A 19,551-nucleotide genomic window follows, 5' to 3' on the forward strand; every position below is an offset into this window, starting at 1 on the left:
AATGAGAAGACTTTTTGCCTACGCAACAGCTTTGGGAACATTTTCAAAAATAATTTGGTGTTCGTAAAGTACATTGAGATGCTGTGAGGTATTAAGAAGTTATATAATTGCAGGCTTATTTGTTGTCTTCTACCTGTTGTAAATTGAAATAGCTAGACATCGACTGTATATTTCGCTGTTCCTCCCTGGGGTGGACTGAGAGCTCTTTCGACAGTGTCCAACCTCCCATTATTGTGAGAGGTTCACAGGTTCTTTGATGGTATCCATATCCTGGTCCATGAGTTCAACTGCCCATTGCCATCCTGGATTTTTTTGGAAGAGGTTAGATAAGGAATAGACAAAAATGGTACACTTCCCAAAATAACTGTGGGCTGGCTATGGATCTGTCCGAATAATAACAATGACTGCATTTCAACAATAATCCCTTGACTGTGAGGTACTTTAATCCCTTAGAGGAATCGTCTTTTTCCATCTATTCTCTGCAGTGAATTGCCAAAGTTGATTGAAACAAATCCTTCAGTATGATGAAGGCTTCCAAAACTAGGAAACAGAAGTTAAATATGAAGAAGTTAGAAGAAAACAGGAAAGCTGGAAACATTTTTAATCCTGAGTAGTTGAAGCACAGGGAAGGCCACTGAAGCAACTATCTAAAAGGAATCAAGAGACAGGTGTATTACTGGATAGTGAAGAAATGAAAGTGAAGAGTATTGGTTGATCTCTGAGAAGAGGGTGGTTCTACTGACTGCTTCCTATTTCAGAAATGCATCAGGTAGAACTTTACAGGTGTCCCTGGAGTGGACCATCAGGTAGGGTAACTTATGAAATTAGGTGCTGTGGCAGCTGTTCTGTGTCTATTGCCTGTAAATATGACCTGTATTTCCAACCTATATTTTAGTGCATGAGGGAGGGGAAGTTGCAAATTAGTGGCTGCTTATGGGTCTTTTTTCTGTTTGAGGTAGCGTATGTCTCCAGTTTGTGAACTTTGTACAGGACCATGCAAACCACCACGACCACCCAACCCCCACAACCATTCCCCATACCAGAACATCGCATTTGTACCTTATCTGCCAACTCGCTGTTGTTGGGGTCAGAGCACTGCCAACCATCATTCTCAGAGATAGCCCTTCCTACAGGATGGTGGTGCTCTCCCTGAGCCACTTAATGCTGTAAAACTGACCCAACCAAGAAGAGTTCAGCTCACATCTGATATTTCAGTCCATCCTATTTCATAGGTATACTGCTCTGCTCTGTTTGCAAATTCTTACATGTCTGCACAGTGTCAATCGACATGCTTCACAGAGATTTGCATGGGATATCGACAGGTTATTAGTAAAGGTCATCTTCAGCGTTGTGCTGGTTAGGCACTGCAAATTCTATTTGTTTCAATGATACTTAGAATTTGCAGCACAGAAGCAGACTACTCATTCACTCGCTTTATGTCAATGTTTATCTGTCACCCAAGTCTCTTTTCCGCTCTATTTGCTTTTCACCCTATCAAAGTACGCTCCTGTCCTTTCTTATTTGTGTGCAAATCCTGTTTTCCCTCAAATGTATTTATGCTATTACCTACTATGGGGAAGTTCCATGTTTTCACCACTACCTGAGTGAATTTTGAATTGGTTTCTCTTAAATTCCTTATTAGATTTATTAGTAACTATATTTTATTTATATATGATCTTAGTTTAGAACTCCCTTATAAATGGAAGCATGTTCTTTATTGCTGTGCTATCAAATGCCTTCATAATTTTAAATGCTGCGATCAGATCATCCCTCGGTCTTTTCAAAATAAAAGTGTCTGAGTCTGTTCAATTTTTACTGATAGTTGTATCCTCTCTGTTCCCTTATACATTTTTTGTGCATTTTCTCCAGTGCTAATATATTTCTGCACAGAACTCCCTTTTGACTAACCCAGGTTCTGTATAAGTTGAATATAGCTTTGTTGAATACCATTCCACTGAAATAAACCCCGGTGCTTTGTCTGTACTTATAATGGCATGGTTAACATGTATTTAATAACTATTTTTGATAATTGTGAGAGAAAAATGAACTGTTAAAATCTAATTTATTTTAAAAGCTCTGCATTTGAATAAATGCGCTTAAGATACATGAATTAGAACTGCCATTATGTGCTTTCACATTCTTGTTATGTGATATTCTCTCAAGCCTAAACTGAGTGCCTACTTGATTGTGCTGTATTGAAGATCATTTAAGATAAAGTGTTGGTGCTTTATAAAAGTTACAACTGCAGCATGTGAGAATAGTGCATGATTGTGGATGTGTGTATTTGTATATAACAAGCTAGAAATTAAACCGTTTTTTTTTAAAAAAAGCACTGCATCCCCTTGCCCCTAATTACATTGTAAAACATGTATTGTCAAACTGTAGGAGCCTTATGTTCTTGTTATTTTTTAAAGCGGGGGCTTGGTGGGGAAACCAGCAGCGGCCTACAGAGGAACGTGGCAGTCTGGCAGGCAAGGCAGCAGCAAGGAGAGGTATGTACTCACATTTCAGACTGAGGAAAATCAGAAACTAGAACAAAGTATATCACTCTTTATGGGATGAGAGCAGCTCATGGTTATTGTGTACCACCTAATAACCTTAACCCTAGCCCATAACCTGACACCACGTTAGCTTTCAAACTAAAATAATAATTTAATATGAGATCTACATCAGGTCCAAAACATTGAAGGCTTGCATTTAAAAAAAAATCCTGTAATCATAGTAAGTGAGAGAAATCTAGACCTAAAAATTGCCTACATTTGAGCAAAATGGCATAAGAAACACTTTTTAAAATCCAAGATTGATGTCCCTTTTGAACAGCTGTTAACGCTTATTTTGAAGTTGTCAATATTTGTAGGTTTCCACCATTCAATTGGAGGTGCTACAGAACAGAGCAAAATGTAAACTAATGAAGCTGTCTTTAGAGAATGTGGCACCGTATTCCTGGTTGAATGTTACTCCATGGCAGCTATATCTGTGAAATACTGGAAATTATTTGGAATTTTAATTTCAAGTTTTGAAGGAAAAGTGGGTAGCAGGGCTTCTGACTAAAAAATCTGAAGGCCTGATTATTTTAGAATTTAATTTACTATTGTTTTAATGAACTTGGAAATAGGTGATTTGAGAGCAATTCGAATATACAAAAATACAACAAATGAGTTTAGGATGTGTAAATTTGCTAAGTATGCATATTCTTGTGAACATGTGTATATTAAAGTGTTTAATTTATTGTAATACAGTTTTTTGAACACTTTTATTTGAAAATGTCTGTTGAAATCTTATGTTAATGAATGTGCATGAATAATGTTTAAGAATCAAATGAATCGAGATATCATTCCCTCCACTTTCATATTCAATATTGAAGAAGTCTCTGGTGTTCTTACTCATTTCAGATGTCAGGTTTTAGTTGCAGAAAATCTCCAGTAACAAATTTTATGAAACTGGTGAATCCTAAGGTCATGGAGTTTAGTGCCAATTGAAAACTGCTTGCTTGTGGACATTAGGATACTCGCTACATTTAAGAAAAGAACCAACAGTGCATTATTTTACTAAATTTCAAAATACATTTACAAGCATCACTATTTAGGCAACATTAAAACTGATGTGGAAAGGATGTGCAAATTAGCAATGATGTATTGGAAATAGATGCATTATATAATTTATAAAGAAATACAATGATGTTGTGTATTACATAATTAAAATATTAGCAGATTATAACACATGATTTATAACTTCAAAAAAATTATTAGATTCCTTTATACCTTCCAGTACATTTCCAATTTCGCAGTGAATTATTTGTGTATTGCATGTTCCTTTTATTTGTAGAATGTATTGATAAAGCTAGAAAATGCATCAAGAATTATTAACGAAGACAAAATGTTGGAATCAGTCTGCACCTGAAGTGCTCCCTCCCGACAGTGGTGTGGATATATCAACATCACACAGACTGCAGTGATTCTGGCTCACCACTGTCTTCTCAAGTGATTGATAGTAAATGCTGGCCTTTCCAGTAAAGCCCACATTCCATGAATGGATTTTTTTTTAAAAAAAAAAATAAGATTTTCGGTTCTTTCCATAGAAGTTGAGTGTTTCCAGCATTTTCTGTTTTCATTTCAAATTTTCTACCACTGCCTTTTTAATTTGCTTTTTGTTGTCCAGAAACTGATTTTGTTGGAACTGGATGAAGTGAATATTCATTACTTTTTCTAAACACTGACCTGGCATATTTTCGAGGTTGATATATATTTGTGCAACTCCGTAAGTGCATCACAGTTCTTTTTTTTAAAAAAAGATCAAATATGTTTCAAACTAACATTTTAAAGAGTTGTAATAGTCTGCAGGAATGTTCAACAAAAATTCAGACTAGTTGCACATCTGAAACTTGAGACAACTTTAATCTGAACTTCACTCTTGGGATTTTGTATCACATGAAGTATTCAGCTTTAACCACCTGAAACAAAAGTCTCAATGACTCCGCTGTACTCTTGGACCATGAGATGTCATTATTGACTTTAATTTGTGACCATACGAAAGCTTTTCCTGGAGATCTATGCACAGCAGCTCTAACAAGATTAGTGCCATCATCATTGTTTAAAGTTGAATTTGACAATGGATGGTGCTCATGCATGAACAAAAATAATGTTCCTTTTCTTGTCCTTTCTTCCTCCTCCTCCTCCACACCCGTTACTGCTCCTCCCTGCCCTCTTTGAAAGCAGGTCTGCCCCACTGATGTTGCAAATAACTCCCAGTATCCAGTCTCGAGCACAGCAGTTTTTGTTCCTTAAGCAGGGGGTTAGACTTTACAGTTGACCTATCTCAAGTCTTCTCTCAGGTATTTTTAGAACTCCCAGTTTTATGCTCTGTTCAGATCATACACAGATCTGTGCGAGAAGGTGGGTGTGCATAATGTGCAAAACACCAGGGCTCTTTCTCAAGTTGAGGGGCCTGGACTGTCTTCTAGCACAACCCCAATCATTGGTCAAGTAGTTCGCACAATAGTCCACAGCTCCTTCCTTCTTGCTTCTGTCATGGACCACTGTGTTTATGTTGGGCATTAGGTGCTTCCTTCACTCTTCAAACCCAAGATAAGGCATCTAGTGGCTGTAACGTAATTTTATCTTCACAATGTTCTTCCCAATGTTGTGTCTTGATGCTGTGCCCCTTCCCTATCTCCTCCCTCAGTGATGTGGCCCTTCCTGACTTACTCATTCAACTCTGTAGCCCTGGTTCCACTTTGTGAATTGGGTTATACAGTGCCTCGTACAACCTCTCAAGTGCTCTTCAGAAAAGTACTTTTGTATTCAGTGTAGTTATGTAAGCAATTCTGACAACCAACCTGTACTTAACAAGACTCAAAAATAGAAAAGTCCTGATGGTGCAGTTGCCGTTGGATTTTTTGGTGTTTCAAAGACCCTTAAAGGTCTGAAATAGAGTTTGTGGTACATGTACATACTTCTGATGCATAATATGCAGGATGCTTTGTTCTTAACTGAGGGACCCAGAAACTGGAGAAGCACCTTGACCCATGTTTTCCATCCCTGGCCCTGCCAAGAGGGGATATTTAGAAAATCTACATAACAGTTTATGAAGAATTTTGCCATATCATTTCAAGTCTGGAAAGGTTAAGTGAAGAGAACCTGTGAAACATCAGGAAATGCCATCACTTGAAACTCATGCACTAAGTTGCCTTGAACTTTTGTTTTAATATTCTTTCATCACTAAGTCTTAGCGTTTTCTTCTTATGATCATTATGGGAATGTGAAAGCTCCTTGAAAGAATAGTTCATTACAGGCATTGGATATATCCTTAGCTTTATTATATTAGCAACTTGTCAGGGAAATATCTGGGGTTTACCACATGGTTAACACTTGAGAATTAATTGGATCTCTGAACTATTAAAGATCAACCCATTTTGAATTATATTAGCATCTATACTTTTTCAGGCCTTGATTGGAATTTCAAATCTGCCGAGAAAATTGTTTAACCTTTTTGTGCCGATTAAAGAAGAAGCAAGATGAACTATCAGTTACTTATTAGCTTTAGAATCTTAAGAGTGCTGTAACATTGAGTGCTCAAACAATTAGTACATATTGTTAATTGATTAAATAAGAGTTTACAAGATCAGTTCCATTATGTTACAGTAATTCTTCATTAGCTGCTTGCTGATTTATAAATTGATGATTATGATCAATGTCAGAGATTAAAATATTCTGGAGAGCTTAATTTTAGATTTGACTCCTCAAAAATCTGGCAGCTCATATTGTGCCCATTCATTTGAATATATCAATGTCTGTTGCCATGAAATTTGGTTCTGCATCACCTGATTTATCAATGCTACAAGTGCTATTTTGTCTTCAAATTGGAGTTCAAGGTACTTGTGGCTGCCTGGTGTAAGACCCCATACAAATATGGAGAAGGTTGTGATAGCTGTGAAAGTGCAGCAGAGTCAATACCAGCGCTGCCATTTTGGAGTCCAATGCAGCAGTTAGTACCCTCCCTTAATTTTGCTGTGTGTTCAGCAGGAGCAAGGAGCCCCAACAAATCCTTTTTGAAAGAGATCATCAACTACTTTCTGGATTAGTAGTTTTCAGAGTTGTCTTATGTTGCTGTGGCATGTGCCATAGGACTTGGTCTAACTTCAACAAATCTTCACAAGCCATTTGCCCCCAGACACAGGTACAGTAAAATGCATTTCTTTTACCTACAGCATGACAGGAGAAGGGACAGTGCTAATACTGGGTAGAACAAACTGCTAGGTGGGGAAGATGGGCTCTCACCTGACCATATCCACCCAAGGTGTTCAGCAAATCTCTGCTTTGGGATCTCGGTGAAGAAGAATGTCTTTGTCACTCCTTCATCCAAGGGGCCCTCCCTAAAATCTGCTACCTGTCGCTACAATAGCAGCGTCAGTGGAATGTAGGGTTTTCGTGAGACCACAATTGGAATATAATATGCAGATTTGATTTCCTTTAAAAAGGGATATACTTGCATTTGAGGTGGCACAGCAAAGGCTTACTTAATTGGTCCTTGGGTTGAAGAGATTGCCTGATGGTGAGAAGCTGAGTAAATTAGGTGTTTATTCCATAGAGTTTAGAAGAATGAGAGTCTATCTCAATTAGATATACAAAATTCTGAAGGGCTTGAAAGGGTAGGTACTAAGAGATTGTTGCGTTCACCGAGAAATTTAATATATGGGGCACAATTTCAGAATAAGGGGGCAATCACTTATGGCTAAGTTGAAGAGAAATTACGTAAGTCACAGTATTTTCAATTTTTGGAATTTTCAAATTCAGAGGGTTATGGACGCTCCTTAAATGAATAACTTTAAGGCTGTGATTGACAGATTTTTTTGAATCTCCGAAAACTGAGGCCATGATGTGGAGGTTGCCAGAGTTGGACTGGGGTGGATAAGGGCAAAAGTCACACGACACCAGGTTATAGTCCAACAGGTTCGTCAGGTGACGAAGGGGCAGCACTTTTGAAAGCTTGTGAGTTCAAATAAATCTGTTGGACTACAACCTGGTGTCGTGTGACTTTTGTCCTAGAAAACTAAGGGATATGCAGAATGGGCAGAAAGGTGGCGTTGAGGTCCAAAATCAGCCATGATCGTGTTGAGTGGTGAAGCAGTCTGGGTGGGTGGGCCATGTTGTTATTTTCTCCAACTACTACTTGTGAGGACAGGTGGTGTCGATAGTGAAACATGGTCATGCTGCTACGTAAAATGTGATGGAACAAGCCGCTGAGGCCTAGAGCCCTAGCATTAACCACTATTACTTTTTGGTACCACAGGCATCACACAGTTTTCCTTGCATGCCTATTGAGGGTAGATGTATTTAATCGACTCCTTATCTATGCCTCCTGTTTCAAAGCTTCTAGTATGGCATCATGATCCCTGCACCTGTTTTTAGTTCCTGTCCAATTGCAGGTCCTATATGCTGGTACAGTTGGTTCTGATATAACGCGTGTTACCTCAACGCGAATTTGCTTTAACGCAGTTGAAGAATAGGCCGTTATTTGTAGAACGTGAACTTTCCTTACCTGCGTTGGCTATAATGCAATTCCAGCCCAATTAGTTTAAATGGCGCGACTATTGCGCGATTTTCTTATAACACGAGATCGCAAGAGAACGGAACCATCACATTATATCAGAACTGACTGTAGTTAGCTCTGTTTCCATAGCATGCATGACTTGTGAGCTGTATGGAATAACTAGTTGACATAACTTCTTCCCAGAGGATATTGTTAGCCCTCTTGGATGTCAGCATGATCAGTCACTGTCTGTAGAGGTGCTGTCCACACCTGGTAAAATTCGTTTTCTCATTTTCCTAATAGCTGTTGCTGGATTTGCTGGCTTGTGTCATCTTTGTTCTCAAGGAAGTTAGGATGTTAGCTGGTACACAAATCTAGATAGTGTAGCCATTCATTCATAATTTCTGTAATTTTGCCCTGTTGGAGGTTATCTGCCTGATCTTGCAGAGTCGCCACTGACTAATGGAAGAATCGTTAAACTAATTCAACCAAGGATTGGAAATTGAAGATTCCAACTTATCTATCCTTTATTTCCAATGAAACCTCTCTAGTTACGTTGACCAATCTGAATGACCTGTTCAAAGAGTTCATTCCTTAAGATGTCAGCATTCTCACATTGCTCGAAATCAGTGAAACACTGCCTTCTGTTATTCCAGGTCATGTGTTTGCTCACAAGCTGCTTTTGAGTTGTGATGGCTTCTTTTCTATTCTTTGTATGGTGTGTATGTTTACACAACCTTTAATGGTTTAATTTCTTTGAATAGTTTATGGGATGTGGTCATTTCTGGCCAGTATTTATTGTCTATCCCCAATTGTGCTGGAGAAAGCAATGGAGAGATACCTTATTGATCAGATACAAAAAACCGAAGTTGCTGGGAAAGGTCAGCAGATCTGGCAGCATCTGCAAAGAGAAATCAGAGTTAACTTTCAGGGTCTAGTGACCCTTCCTCACAACAGATTTGAGGAAGCTTTGCCAGACCCGAAACGTTAACTCTGATTTTTTTCTTCTCAGACACTGCCAGACCTGCTGAGCTTTTCCAGCAACTTCGGTTTTTGTTTCTGATTTACAGCATCCACACTTTTTCCAATTTTTACCTTGTTGAACTGGTTCATCAGTCAGAGATGCTGTTATGAAGTGAGTTCCAGGATTTTGATCCAATGATAATGAAGGAATAGCAGTATAGTTCCAAGTCAGATGGAGTGTGAGTTGGAGGGGAACTTACTGATGTTAGAGTTCCCATGTCATTGTCTTCAAGATGGTAGACATTGCAAGTTTGGAAAATGTTGTTGGAGCAGCCTTGGTTCGTTGCTGTAGTGCATCTGATAAATGCCATGCACTACTGTCACTACGCATCAATGGTGAAAGGAGTGAATGTTGAAGGTGTTGGATAGCTTGCCAGTCAAGCAGGCTGCTTTGTCCTGGATAGTGTCAAGCTTCTTGAATGTTGTTAAAGCTGTCCCCATTCGGACAGGTGAGGAGTAGTTCCCCATGCTCCTGACTTGCGCCTTCAAATGGCGGACAGACACTGGGGAGACAACCATCGCCCTTGACATTCAATGACACTACCAACACTGAATCCCCCAGTATCAACATCTGAGGGGCTACCAATGACCAGAAATTGAACTGGACTAGCCATGTTAGTGTTGCAGCTACCAGAGCAACTCAGAGGTGAGGAATCGCATTGAGTAACCCACCTAATTCCCCAATGTTGTCCACCACCTACAAGGCACAAGTCAGGAGTGGGATGGAATACTCCCTATTTGCCTGGATGAGTGCAACTCCAGCAACACTCAAGAAATTTGACAGCATCCAGGAAAGCAGCCAGCTTGATTGACATCACAACCACAATCATTCAGTCCCTTCACCACCGATGTACAATAGCTGCAGTGTGCACCATCAATAAGATGCACTGCAGAAATTCACCAATGTTCCTGAGATAGCACCTTTCAAACCCATGAGCACAATTGTATAGAACGCCAAAGGCACCAAATATGTGGGAACACCACTACCTGCAAGTTCCCACCAACCCACTCAGCATTCACACTTGGAAATTAGACTCAGAAGTCATACAATGCCAGATTATAGTCCAACAGGTTTATTTGAAATCACAAGCTTTCAGAGCGCTGCTCCTTCATCAGGTGAAGTCTCCTCCACATCATGGAAATATACTGCCATTCTTTTAGGGCCACTGGGTCAAAATCCTAGAGTTCCCTTCCTCATGACATTGTGAGTGTTCCCAGCAGCAGTTCAAGAACGCAGTTCACCAATACCTTCTAAGGGCAACTAGAGCTGGGCAATAAATGCTGGTACAGCCAGCATAGTCCACATTCTTAAGTGAATATTTTTACAAAAAAAGGAGAGTTACTTGCATAATTTCTAGTTTCACCAGCACTTGTAGCCACAATATTTATGTAGTTGGTCCAGCTCAGTTTCTGGTCAGTGGTGACCCAAAGGATATTGATTCAGCATTGATAATACCATTGAATGTCAACATGCAATGATTAAATTCTTCCTTGTTGAAGTTGGTTATTGCTTGGCATTCGTGTGGCGTGCATGTTTATCTTCCCACTTATTGGGAATTATCGAAGTCATCCTGCATATAGACATGGACTTCAGTATCTGAGAAGTCACAAATGATGCTGAGCCTTGTTCCGTCATCAGTGAACATCTCCACTTGTGACTTTATGATGAAGGGAACATCATTGATAAAGCAGCTGAAGATGGTTGGGCCTAGGACACAATCCTGAGGAACTACTTCAGTAATAACCTTGGTCTGATTGACCTCCAACAATCACACCCATTGGTAGGTACAAGTCCAACCAGTGAAAAAATTTCCTGTGTTTCCCATCGTCTCATGTTTTGTTAGGGTCCCTTTTAATGCCATACCCAATCAAATGTTGACTTAATGTCAAGGGCCATCACTTTAACCTTACTTTTTGAGTTTAACTTCCTTATCTATGTTTAGACCAAGAGCATAATGAGGTCAGGATCTGAGCGGCCCTGGCATAACCCAAACTGAGTATCAACAAGCAGATTATTTCTTTGCAGTGCTTCTTGACAGTACCGTCAATGATCCCTTCCATCACTTTGCTGATGCGTAAGAGTGTGCCAAGAGGCTGATAAATGGCTGAGTTGAATTTGGCCTGCAGTTTGTCGACATGACATGCCTGGACAACTTTCCACATTGTCAGGTAGGTGCCAGTGTGTAGCTATGCTGAAAAAGCTTGGCTAGAGGCACGGCTAGTCCCGTAGTACAAGTCTTCAGTACTGTTTCTGGAATGCTGGCAGGGCCCATAGTTTGTGTCATCACCAGGGTTTTGGTCATTTAAAAATAAAATGAAATAATTCCACAGATGCCGGTATCCCTTCACCAAGTCACACTTTATCTGCATGTGCATAATACTTGACAGTGGTCCGGCTTCCTCACAACCAATGCTCAGAGTGAACAGAGCCTCCGAGATTCCTGTTCATATCGGTCAGCTAGGGGTCCCTGATTGGACCAGGTTAACAGCCCCAGTCAGGGAACTCATTCTGAGGCTCACCTGGCTCACCTCCCCACCTTATCAAGGCAATGTCACCTATGACCTAAGGTTTAAAAAAAAGCAAAGCATTTTACATGTGCTGTCAGTCTCCTCTAATCTATCCTTTCCCCATGGCATCGCCTCTACTAATCTGAGTCCATATGCCAACCATTCAGCACTTCCTTTTCATACAGTGTAAGTGTTGTTATCCTTTACATAGGTATTTCTTGTGCATTGTCTTGATGAGTGTAAAACAAAACACTTTGACAAAATTCTTTTTTCAGCCATTCTTAAGAATATATGTTTAAAATTGAATTTGTGTAAAGGTTAATGACCTATTTGAAATAAAAAGTGAGATAGCAATTTGACACAGATGCAAAAGGCCGAAGCACACCTGTCAATTTGTGTTCCACTTGAATTTACATAGATTGTGGAACCATCAGATTTGCTGGGTCCAGTGGCATTTTCTTATTCATATGCTCTTATTCATATGGAGGCATAGGTTTACAGCTTTTAAATGCTACTAGCAATATATATGACTTATCCAACTTGGCCTACCTCAGATCTCTGAAACACTCCATACCTTGAAGCAATCATCATGCACTTTTGCAAAAGAAACACCAACTTGTGTGCAGAGATGAGATCAAAGTGATTGCTCTTGACATCAAGACAGCATTTGACTGAGTGTAGTATCAAGGAATCTGAGCAAAACTGGAATCAGAATTGGGGGAAAATTCTTCACAGGTTGGAATCTTAGCTAACAAAGAAGACAGTTATTAGAGGTCCATCCAGGGCATTTCTCGAGTTCTGCAGAATAGTATCCCATCATGTGGACTGCAGCAGTTCAAGAAGGCTAAATCCCACTTTCCTCAGGGTAAATGGAGATGGGCAATAAATGTTGGCCTAGCCAGTGACGCCCACATCCCATGATAGAATAATTTTTTTTAAAATGAAGGATTCTGTATATCGTAAGATAGGCACCTTTGATTATTGTACAGTACATATACTGCAATGATTGGATATATTAGGATACAGTATAATATCGTGTCTTGATGAATATTCTATATTATTAGATAATTTTGTAGTACTCAGTACACTGTTTTGTAAAGTCCTTGGATTTCACTTCCTGGTCTAATAACAATTGTCTGCATAAGACAGGTGGCTGCTTAACCTAGCTTCCATTAATAGGTGTTTAATCATGATTAAGACTGACTCTAAAAAGCAGCTGCTAAAAGCAGAAGCAGCCTGTGTATAATAACACCGTTTTGTAAGTAATTATGCGATGCAAAATCTGTTTCTGTGCTACAACACACTAATGAAATTCAATGCCCAGTGGAATAATATGTCATTCTCAGGAACTGAAACCACCCAGAAACTTGCTGGGGCCACTATGTGACATATCTGAGTTATGACAACAGTTTAAGGAGCTTATGAGACTGTGTGTTTTTTTTTGTCTTACATCCTGGTAAAATCTTACTGTTTCCTTTTGGTGTGCTGATTAGATTCAAGATGAACTCATTTCACCTAATTCTGCTTAAGCAGTATGATCAGAGCAAAATTCACTTATCTGTGCATATAATTTTCCATGCATTTCAATTGCATTTAGCACTTAATACTACAGTTTTTCTTCAAGTAAATATTTACCTTCTCAGTTAATTTTCCTTTTAATGTCCTGATAAACTCTTCCATTTGTATGGTTTTGAAAGGTAAATTCAGCATTGTCCCAGATTTCATTCTGTACAAACATAGGAGCGCCTCGCCCTATAATCAGCCAAAAGGAATGTGAAAAGTGGTGTAACCTGCTTTTTCCGCAACTTCTAGTAGTTACATAAAATAAACCCCTCACACCCACTTTACAATCAACAGGTAACAATTTATTTACCTAACTCTAACAGTGAACAAACTAACAAAATTATTAACAAACCAAATAAACCCCTTCTAACTACTAACTATTTCCCAAATGAAACAAGATTCTAATGGTATGCTGTTCCAATAAATATGAGTCCCATTTATATAAAGTAAAAAAAAATAGACATGTATCTTCTGGAATATTCTGTTCCTTCTCCTTTGAATGTTCTCTCAGGAATGCCTTCTCTGTCGAATTCTTCTGTCAGGAATATTAACTAGTTATGTTGTAGGTACTTTTGATTCAGATGGTCTTTCTCTGAAAATTAGAAAAGACTATAAAAGCTAGCAATTCTCTCTTGAGAGCTGTTAACTCTGGCAAATGGCAGTTGAATCTGCTGATTTTCCAACTGCTTGGCCTGCTAGCTTACACCTTTTTGTTACAAATGTTTCAATTGAAATGCTTTCTGTGCACCTGCAAACCCACAAGCGGCTGCCCACAGACAATTTGTTTAATGTTGTTGACTTGCTCGCCGAGCTGGCTTGTTTTCACTCAGACGTTAAACATTTTGTTTAAATCTCTAAGCATAGAGAAAGCACATCACCTTTTAAAGGGACCACACACTGGTCCTCCACCCTCCGCCTCCCCCCCCCCCCCCCCCCCCCCCCACCCCCCACCACCCCCGCCCAGCATTTTGCAAACAACAAATTCTAACTTTCTGCCTTCCAATCCACAAGTAGTCTAACCAACTTCGTAACACTAGGTAGAATTATGGAGTAATCATTCAGCCCTAATCTTAGCGTGTGGCAGAGCAGGTTTGAGGGGCCTCGGACCTATTCCTGCTTCTAAATCAATATATTCAAATGTATCTTCTAATTATTTTTTATCAATCTGTTCAGACATGTTAGGACACACCACTATGGCAGGTCGGTCTTGATCATGAACCTTCTCACCGAGAGGCAGGAACACAGTTACTGCACCACAAGAGTCTACGGTGCCACGGCAATGCTGAATGTAAAGGCCTGTCTAAATATCAGTGATAAAGGATAAAACACTAGGAGGCTTTGACAAGAAGAAGCACTTGCCTCATCTAACATGGTGTCATTTATTCAGTGATAGTAATAAGTACAATTAACGTTAGTTTGGTATAATCACAACCATCAGGAGTCAGGGATGAGATGTGTATTTCCATCAGGAATATTTTGCAAGCCTGCCTGATTCTCCACTCAACGACTGTTGCATCATCAGATTGGATGGAGCAATATAGCTTCAATCTCATATTTTTTTTTCAGAACCATTACCTAGTGCAATATGCAAGACCAAGGTTGTCACTTCAATTCATATTGAATGGATGCTTAGAGAGAGGGTGTTGTCTTTCTGTTGAACATTTTCCCCTTGCGTGCATTGATTATTGGTCATTGTAAAATCATGGCAGCAGGTGCTGAATTGAGATGATAATACAACTAAAATAAGTCCAGGCAGTCTCGTGGTTGTGAACTGGTTCCATCCTGAAGTCCATTTGCAAGTCGATTTGTACGCAAGTCAGCACACACTGCTGGACAATATAAAGGAGCATTCATAAGTACAGAAAATTTTGGAATGTCAGATCATTAAAATTACATCACTATGAGATCACAATTGTAAGTGCAAGCATTCAGAATTTGGATGTTAGTATATCAAGGATCCCCATAATCATAATACATAACATTGTTATGGACGATCGTTAAAATAAAAATAAAGTGTAAGCAAAAAGAATTTCAGAGTTACAGGCATTTCACATTCCATTGATAGCATGTTGTTAGGTTGACTTGATTAAATTCTCAATTACTTACATTCTTTATAAAACTCTAAGTGAGTTCTTATTACTTGTTTTCTGGATGATGTTTTTCTCCTTAATTCCATTGCACAATTACTTTTATGTCTAGTTGTGGAAGAGATAGTGGCAATGGAAGGTGGAATTCAAGAGTTTTATAGCAAAGCATCTAGGCAGAGCCTTTTCCAATTGTTAGCAAGGTAACACATTCAGTTGTTTGCTTGCATTAGACTCGCTTTGGTACACATCACCTAGGATCGGTTTCAGAGCTGGTTTTTGAATGCTTTGAGCCTATTTCTCTGATCTTTGCCTATTCAACAATGGGTTTTAATGTATCTATTAAACATGCTGAATTGGTCAGTTTGTGTTGCGTTGTGACGCGTGAGAAGACATTACCTGAAGTCTTCCATTTGCTGTCAAGTATTAAACACACTTGGTAATCCCATTTGAGATCGTTTTGGATATAGATTTCTGATAGAGTGCGCAAGACAGCTTAATTAAACTGCCTTTTAAATTGATGAGAGGGGGAACTAGAGACAGTTGAGGTGAAAGTAACTGTTGGAAGAAGAACAGAAAGTTCTTTGATTGGCTTCAGCAGCTCCAAAACATTGCTACAGCTATTTACCCGATCTGTGTTTGCAGAATCCAACTGTTTAGTGCTTATTTGCTGCAATGTTCCACATAATGACAGTGAGCACTAATCTAATGCAATTTATTGAACCTAGAATTCTGCATTTGAGATTTTCCAAGGATTTGAAAGATATTAAATAAACTGAATAATAACAGGCACTTTATACATTAATAATTTCAGACTTCAGTTGGGAAGATGGGCATGTTAAGGTTATTAAGGAGGAGATATTAGATGTTTTAGTGGGCATAAAGGTGCACAAATCTCCAGGGCCTATTGAGATATATCCCAGGCTGCTATGAGAGACAAGGGAGGTGATTGCTAGGGCCCTGGCAGAGAGATTTAATACTTTGTTGGCCACAGGCAAAGTGCCACATGATTGGAGGATAGCTAATGTGGTTCCTTTGTTCAAGAAGGGCAGCAAGGATAGGCCAGGTAATTACAGTTAGTCTGACGTCAGTGATTGGGAAATTATTGGTAAAAGTTCTGAAGGACAGGATTAATCGATACTTAGAAAGGCAGGGATTGATCAGGCATTGTTACATTGAGATCTTGTCTCGTTAATTTAATTGAGTTTTTTGGAAAGAAGACTAATATATTGATGAGGGTCATGCAGTTGATGTGATTTACATGGATTTCAGTAAGGCCTTTGACAAGGTCTCATGTCGAAGGCTGATCCAAAAGGTAAGAGCCCATGGGGCCCAAGGCAAGTTGGATTCCAAATTGGCTTACAAGTAGGAGCAAAGAGTGATGATTATGGGTTGTTTCTGTGATTGGAAACCTGTGACCACGAGTGTACTGCAGGGCTTGGTGCCAGTACCCATGTTGTTTGCATTAAGTTTATGACTTGGATATGAATATAGAAGGTATAATTAGTACGTTTATAAATAACACGAAAGCTCGTGGTGGTGCTGACAGTGAGGAGGATGGTCTCAGGCTACAGTCTAATATTGATCAGCTGGTAAATTTGGCAGAGCAATGGCAGATGGAATTTAATCCTGATAAGTCTGAGGTGATGTATTTTGGGAGGCCTATTAAGAAAAGGATGTATGCAATGAATAGTGTATCCCGAGACAGTACTGAGGAACAAAGAGACCTTATTGTACAAATCCATAGATCCCTGAAGGTGTCATCACGTGTAAATAGGGTGATGAAGGAGGCATACCCAAAGAAGGCATGTGGAATGCTTGCCTTTGTAACCTTGGGCGTAAGATTATAGGAGCAGGGAAATCTTGCTGCAGCATTATAGACAATTGTTTAGGCCACAGATGGAATACTGTGTGCAGTTCTGATGGCTACACTATCAGAAGGATGTGATTGCGCTGGAGAGGGTGCAGAGGAGATTCACCAAGATGTTGCCTGGGATGAAAAGTCTCAGTTATGAGGAGAAACTGGATAGGCTGGGATTGTTTTCCTTGAAGCAGAGGAGGCTTGAGGGGGGAATTTGATCAAGGTATACAAAATTATGAGAGGCATAGACAGGGTAGATTGTAAGAATTTTTTCCCCATGGTAGGAGTGCCTAAGACTAGAGGGTATTAGTTTAAGCTGAGGAGAAAGTGATTTAGAGGGGATCTGAGAAAAAGTTTTTTTTTTTCACCGAGAAGGTGGTAGAAATGTGGAACGCATCGCCTGAAAGGGTGGCAAAGGCAAATATTCTCATAACGTTTACGAAGGATCTGAATGAGCACATAAAATGCCAGGGCATAGTAGACTATGAACCAAGTGCAGGTAAATGGGATTAGTGTAGTTGGTTGTTTGTTGGTCGGCATAGACATGGTGGGCTGAAGGGTCTGTTTCTATGCTGTATGACTCTGAAAATATGAAAGTGCTTAACTGGACAGAAATGAGTCATGCCTGTTAAACCTGTATGGACCTCACCCAAATAAATAAACACAAACCTATTGATGGAGTACAGTAAATGTTGAGCAAGCACTTTAAAGGTTACCAAGCTCAGGGGTCCAAGTATAGTTCAACAGTTCGCCATCCAAAGTAGTTTTTAATTAGCTGATGGGCAATTCAACGTTCCATTTAATGTCATCTTATTTGCAGTATTTGTTATTTCCAGCCTGAGTGTGCTATGACTATCTCTTTTTAAAGTTATGGGCTTATTGATTTTCTTCTTGCTGGTCTATGAATTTCTTTTTGACATTTATCTGAATGTAGTGGAAACCGTAAGGTCCAGGCTTTTGTGATGAAGTTGGATATAAATGTCATTCAACGTTTGCCGTCAGAAAACTTGACTGAACTGGATTAAGGTGTGTGATAGAAAATGATTATTTGGGTGAATTATGTGGGAGACTATATGCTAGCGCTGCTTGCAACACTATCTTAATATGTACTACTACCTTCAAGAGCAAGAGCAAAAGGAATAGTATTGCAGGGAAATTATGACCAGAAAATCATTCTCTGCCTTAAAGCCTCAACAATCTATACTCTAATTTGGAGCTCGCACTCTGATTAAGCATGGCCAAGTATTCCACATCAATTTTCTCAGTTATTATTTTAAAGTATCGATATTTTAAAATATGAATTTCAAGGATATGAATGTTGCTGGCAAGACTAGTGTTTATTCCCTGTTTCTAGTTGCCCTAAGAAATTGGACCATCATCTGTTCATACACCTGAGCGGCTTGTTAGCCCATTTCTTAGGGCGGTTGAGAATCCACCATGTTGATGTGAGGCTGGAATCACATACAGGTTACACTGAATAAGAGCAGCATGTTTCCCTCCTTAAAGCAATGTCGCTAACTAGATTTTATGACGAACCAAAGTCTTATCATCATCAATTTTACTGAAATCCGCTTTTTATTTCTGGATTTAAATAAAATTCAGACTTGCGTGCTGCAGTAGAATTTAAACTCCTAGTCACTAGATTATTAGTCCACATCTTCTGGATCATTACTCAGGAAATATAATCACTGAATTTGTGCCTCTACTTTCCTGCCTGTATGTAATTCACATTCTAATTTTACAGAATTCGGGTATGTGAATTGGAAATCTACAAGATTAACCAACTTTGAACTAAAGCATAGGACAACTTTAAGCAGATCAACAAATGTGAAAATAATGAAAATTTAATTAATGGGATGCATTAATATTTGAGTATATTTTACAATGAGCAAAGCATGTTGTTATGCCTTGAAGTGCACGTATGTTGTTCCTTTCTTCCAACTGAAAGATCGGCATCCATGTGTGCCCTGTGAAGGGTGGCATGTGTGCACAGATTCTGTGGCAGAAATGTGCACCACAATATATTGGTAAATCACTGTGAAATGTCTGGATGTGGAAGCAATAAACCAAAAAACTAAATTTGCTGAGTGACCTCCGATAGAAGAAATTACGAACAAGATTTCACTGTTTCTAGTTTTTACACAGCCAAATGATATTCCAAATGGAAATAAATTCCATTTTAAATAGTCAATGTAACAAAGATGCACTTTGCACAACCATAAGTATGCTGCTCACACAAATGTGGCATCATGAGCAATCGTCCAATCTTCCCAACTTGGATGCTGGTATGCAGGATCTTTCATTTGCCCAGGTAATCGATTTCACTGTTGAGTCACATTCATTGACAGCTGTATTTCACTCCAGGTCCCAGATGTGGTGCTGGACAAGGCTGACCTCTATGAAACCTCTGTCTTACTCAGCCCACCTGAGTCTTAATGGTAACAAGGTGTAGAGCTGGATGAACACAGCAGGCCAAGCAGCGTC

General features: G+C 39.3%; 1 protein-coding gene across 4 annotated transcripts in view; it reads left to right on the forward strand.

Annotated features, from left to right (window-relative positions):
* LOC109934160 (C-terminal-binding protein 2) overlaps positions 1-19,551 on the forward strand; it is a 271,333-nt gene that overhangs the window by 120,077 nt on the left and 131,705 nt on the right. For 2 of the 4 annotated variants that reach the window (XM_048608970.1, XM_048608971.1), the window contains exon 3: positions 2,415-2,492. The exons of 1 other annotated variant lie outside the window; for it this stretch is intronic. In XM_048608970.1, coding sequence (XP_048464927.1) covers positions 2,415-2,492 — 78 coding nt within the window. Of the gene's footprint in view, positions 1-2,414; positions 2,493-19,551 lie in introns of those variants that run through there. One more of the 4 variants, XM_048608969.1, reaches the window with a different exon arrangement.

The sequence above is a fragment of the Rhincodon typus genome, chromosome 20, assembly GCF_021869965.1.
Source record: "Rhincodon typus isolate 14 chromosome 20, sRhiTyp1.1, whole genome shotgun sequence".
Classification (NCBI taxonomy): Eukaryota; Metazoa; Chordata; class Chondrichthyes; order Orectolobiformes; family Rhincodontidae; genus Rhincodon; species Rhincodon typus.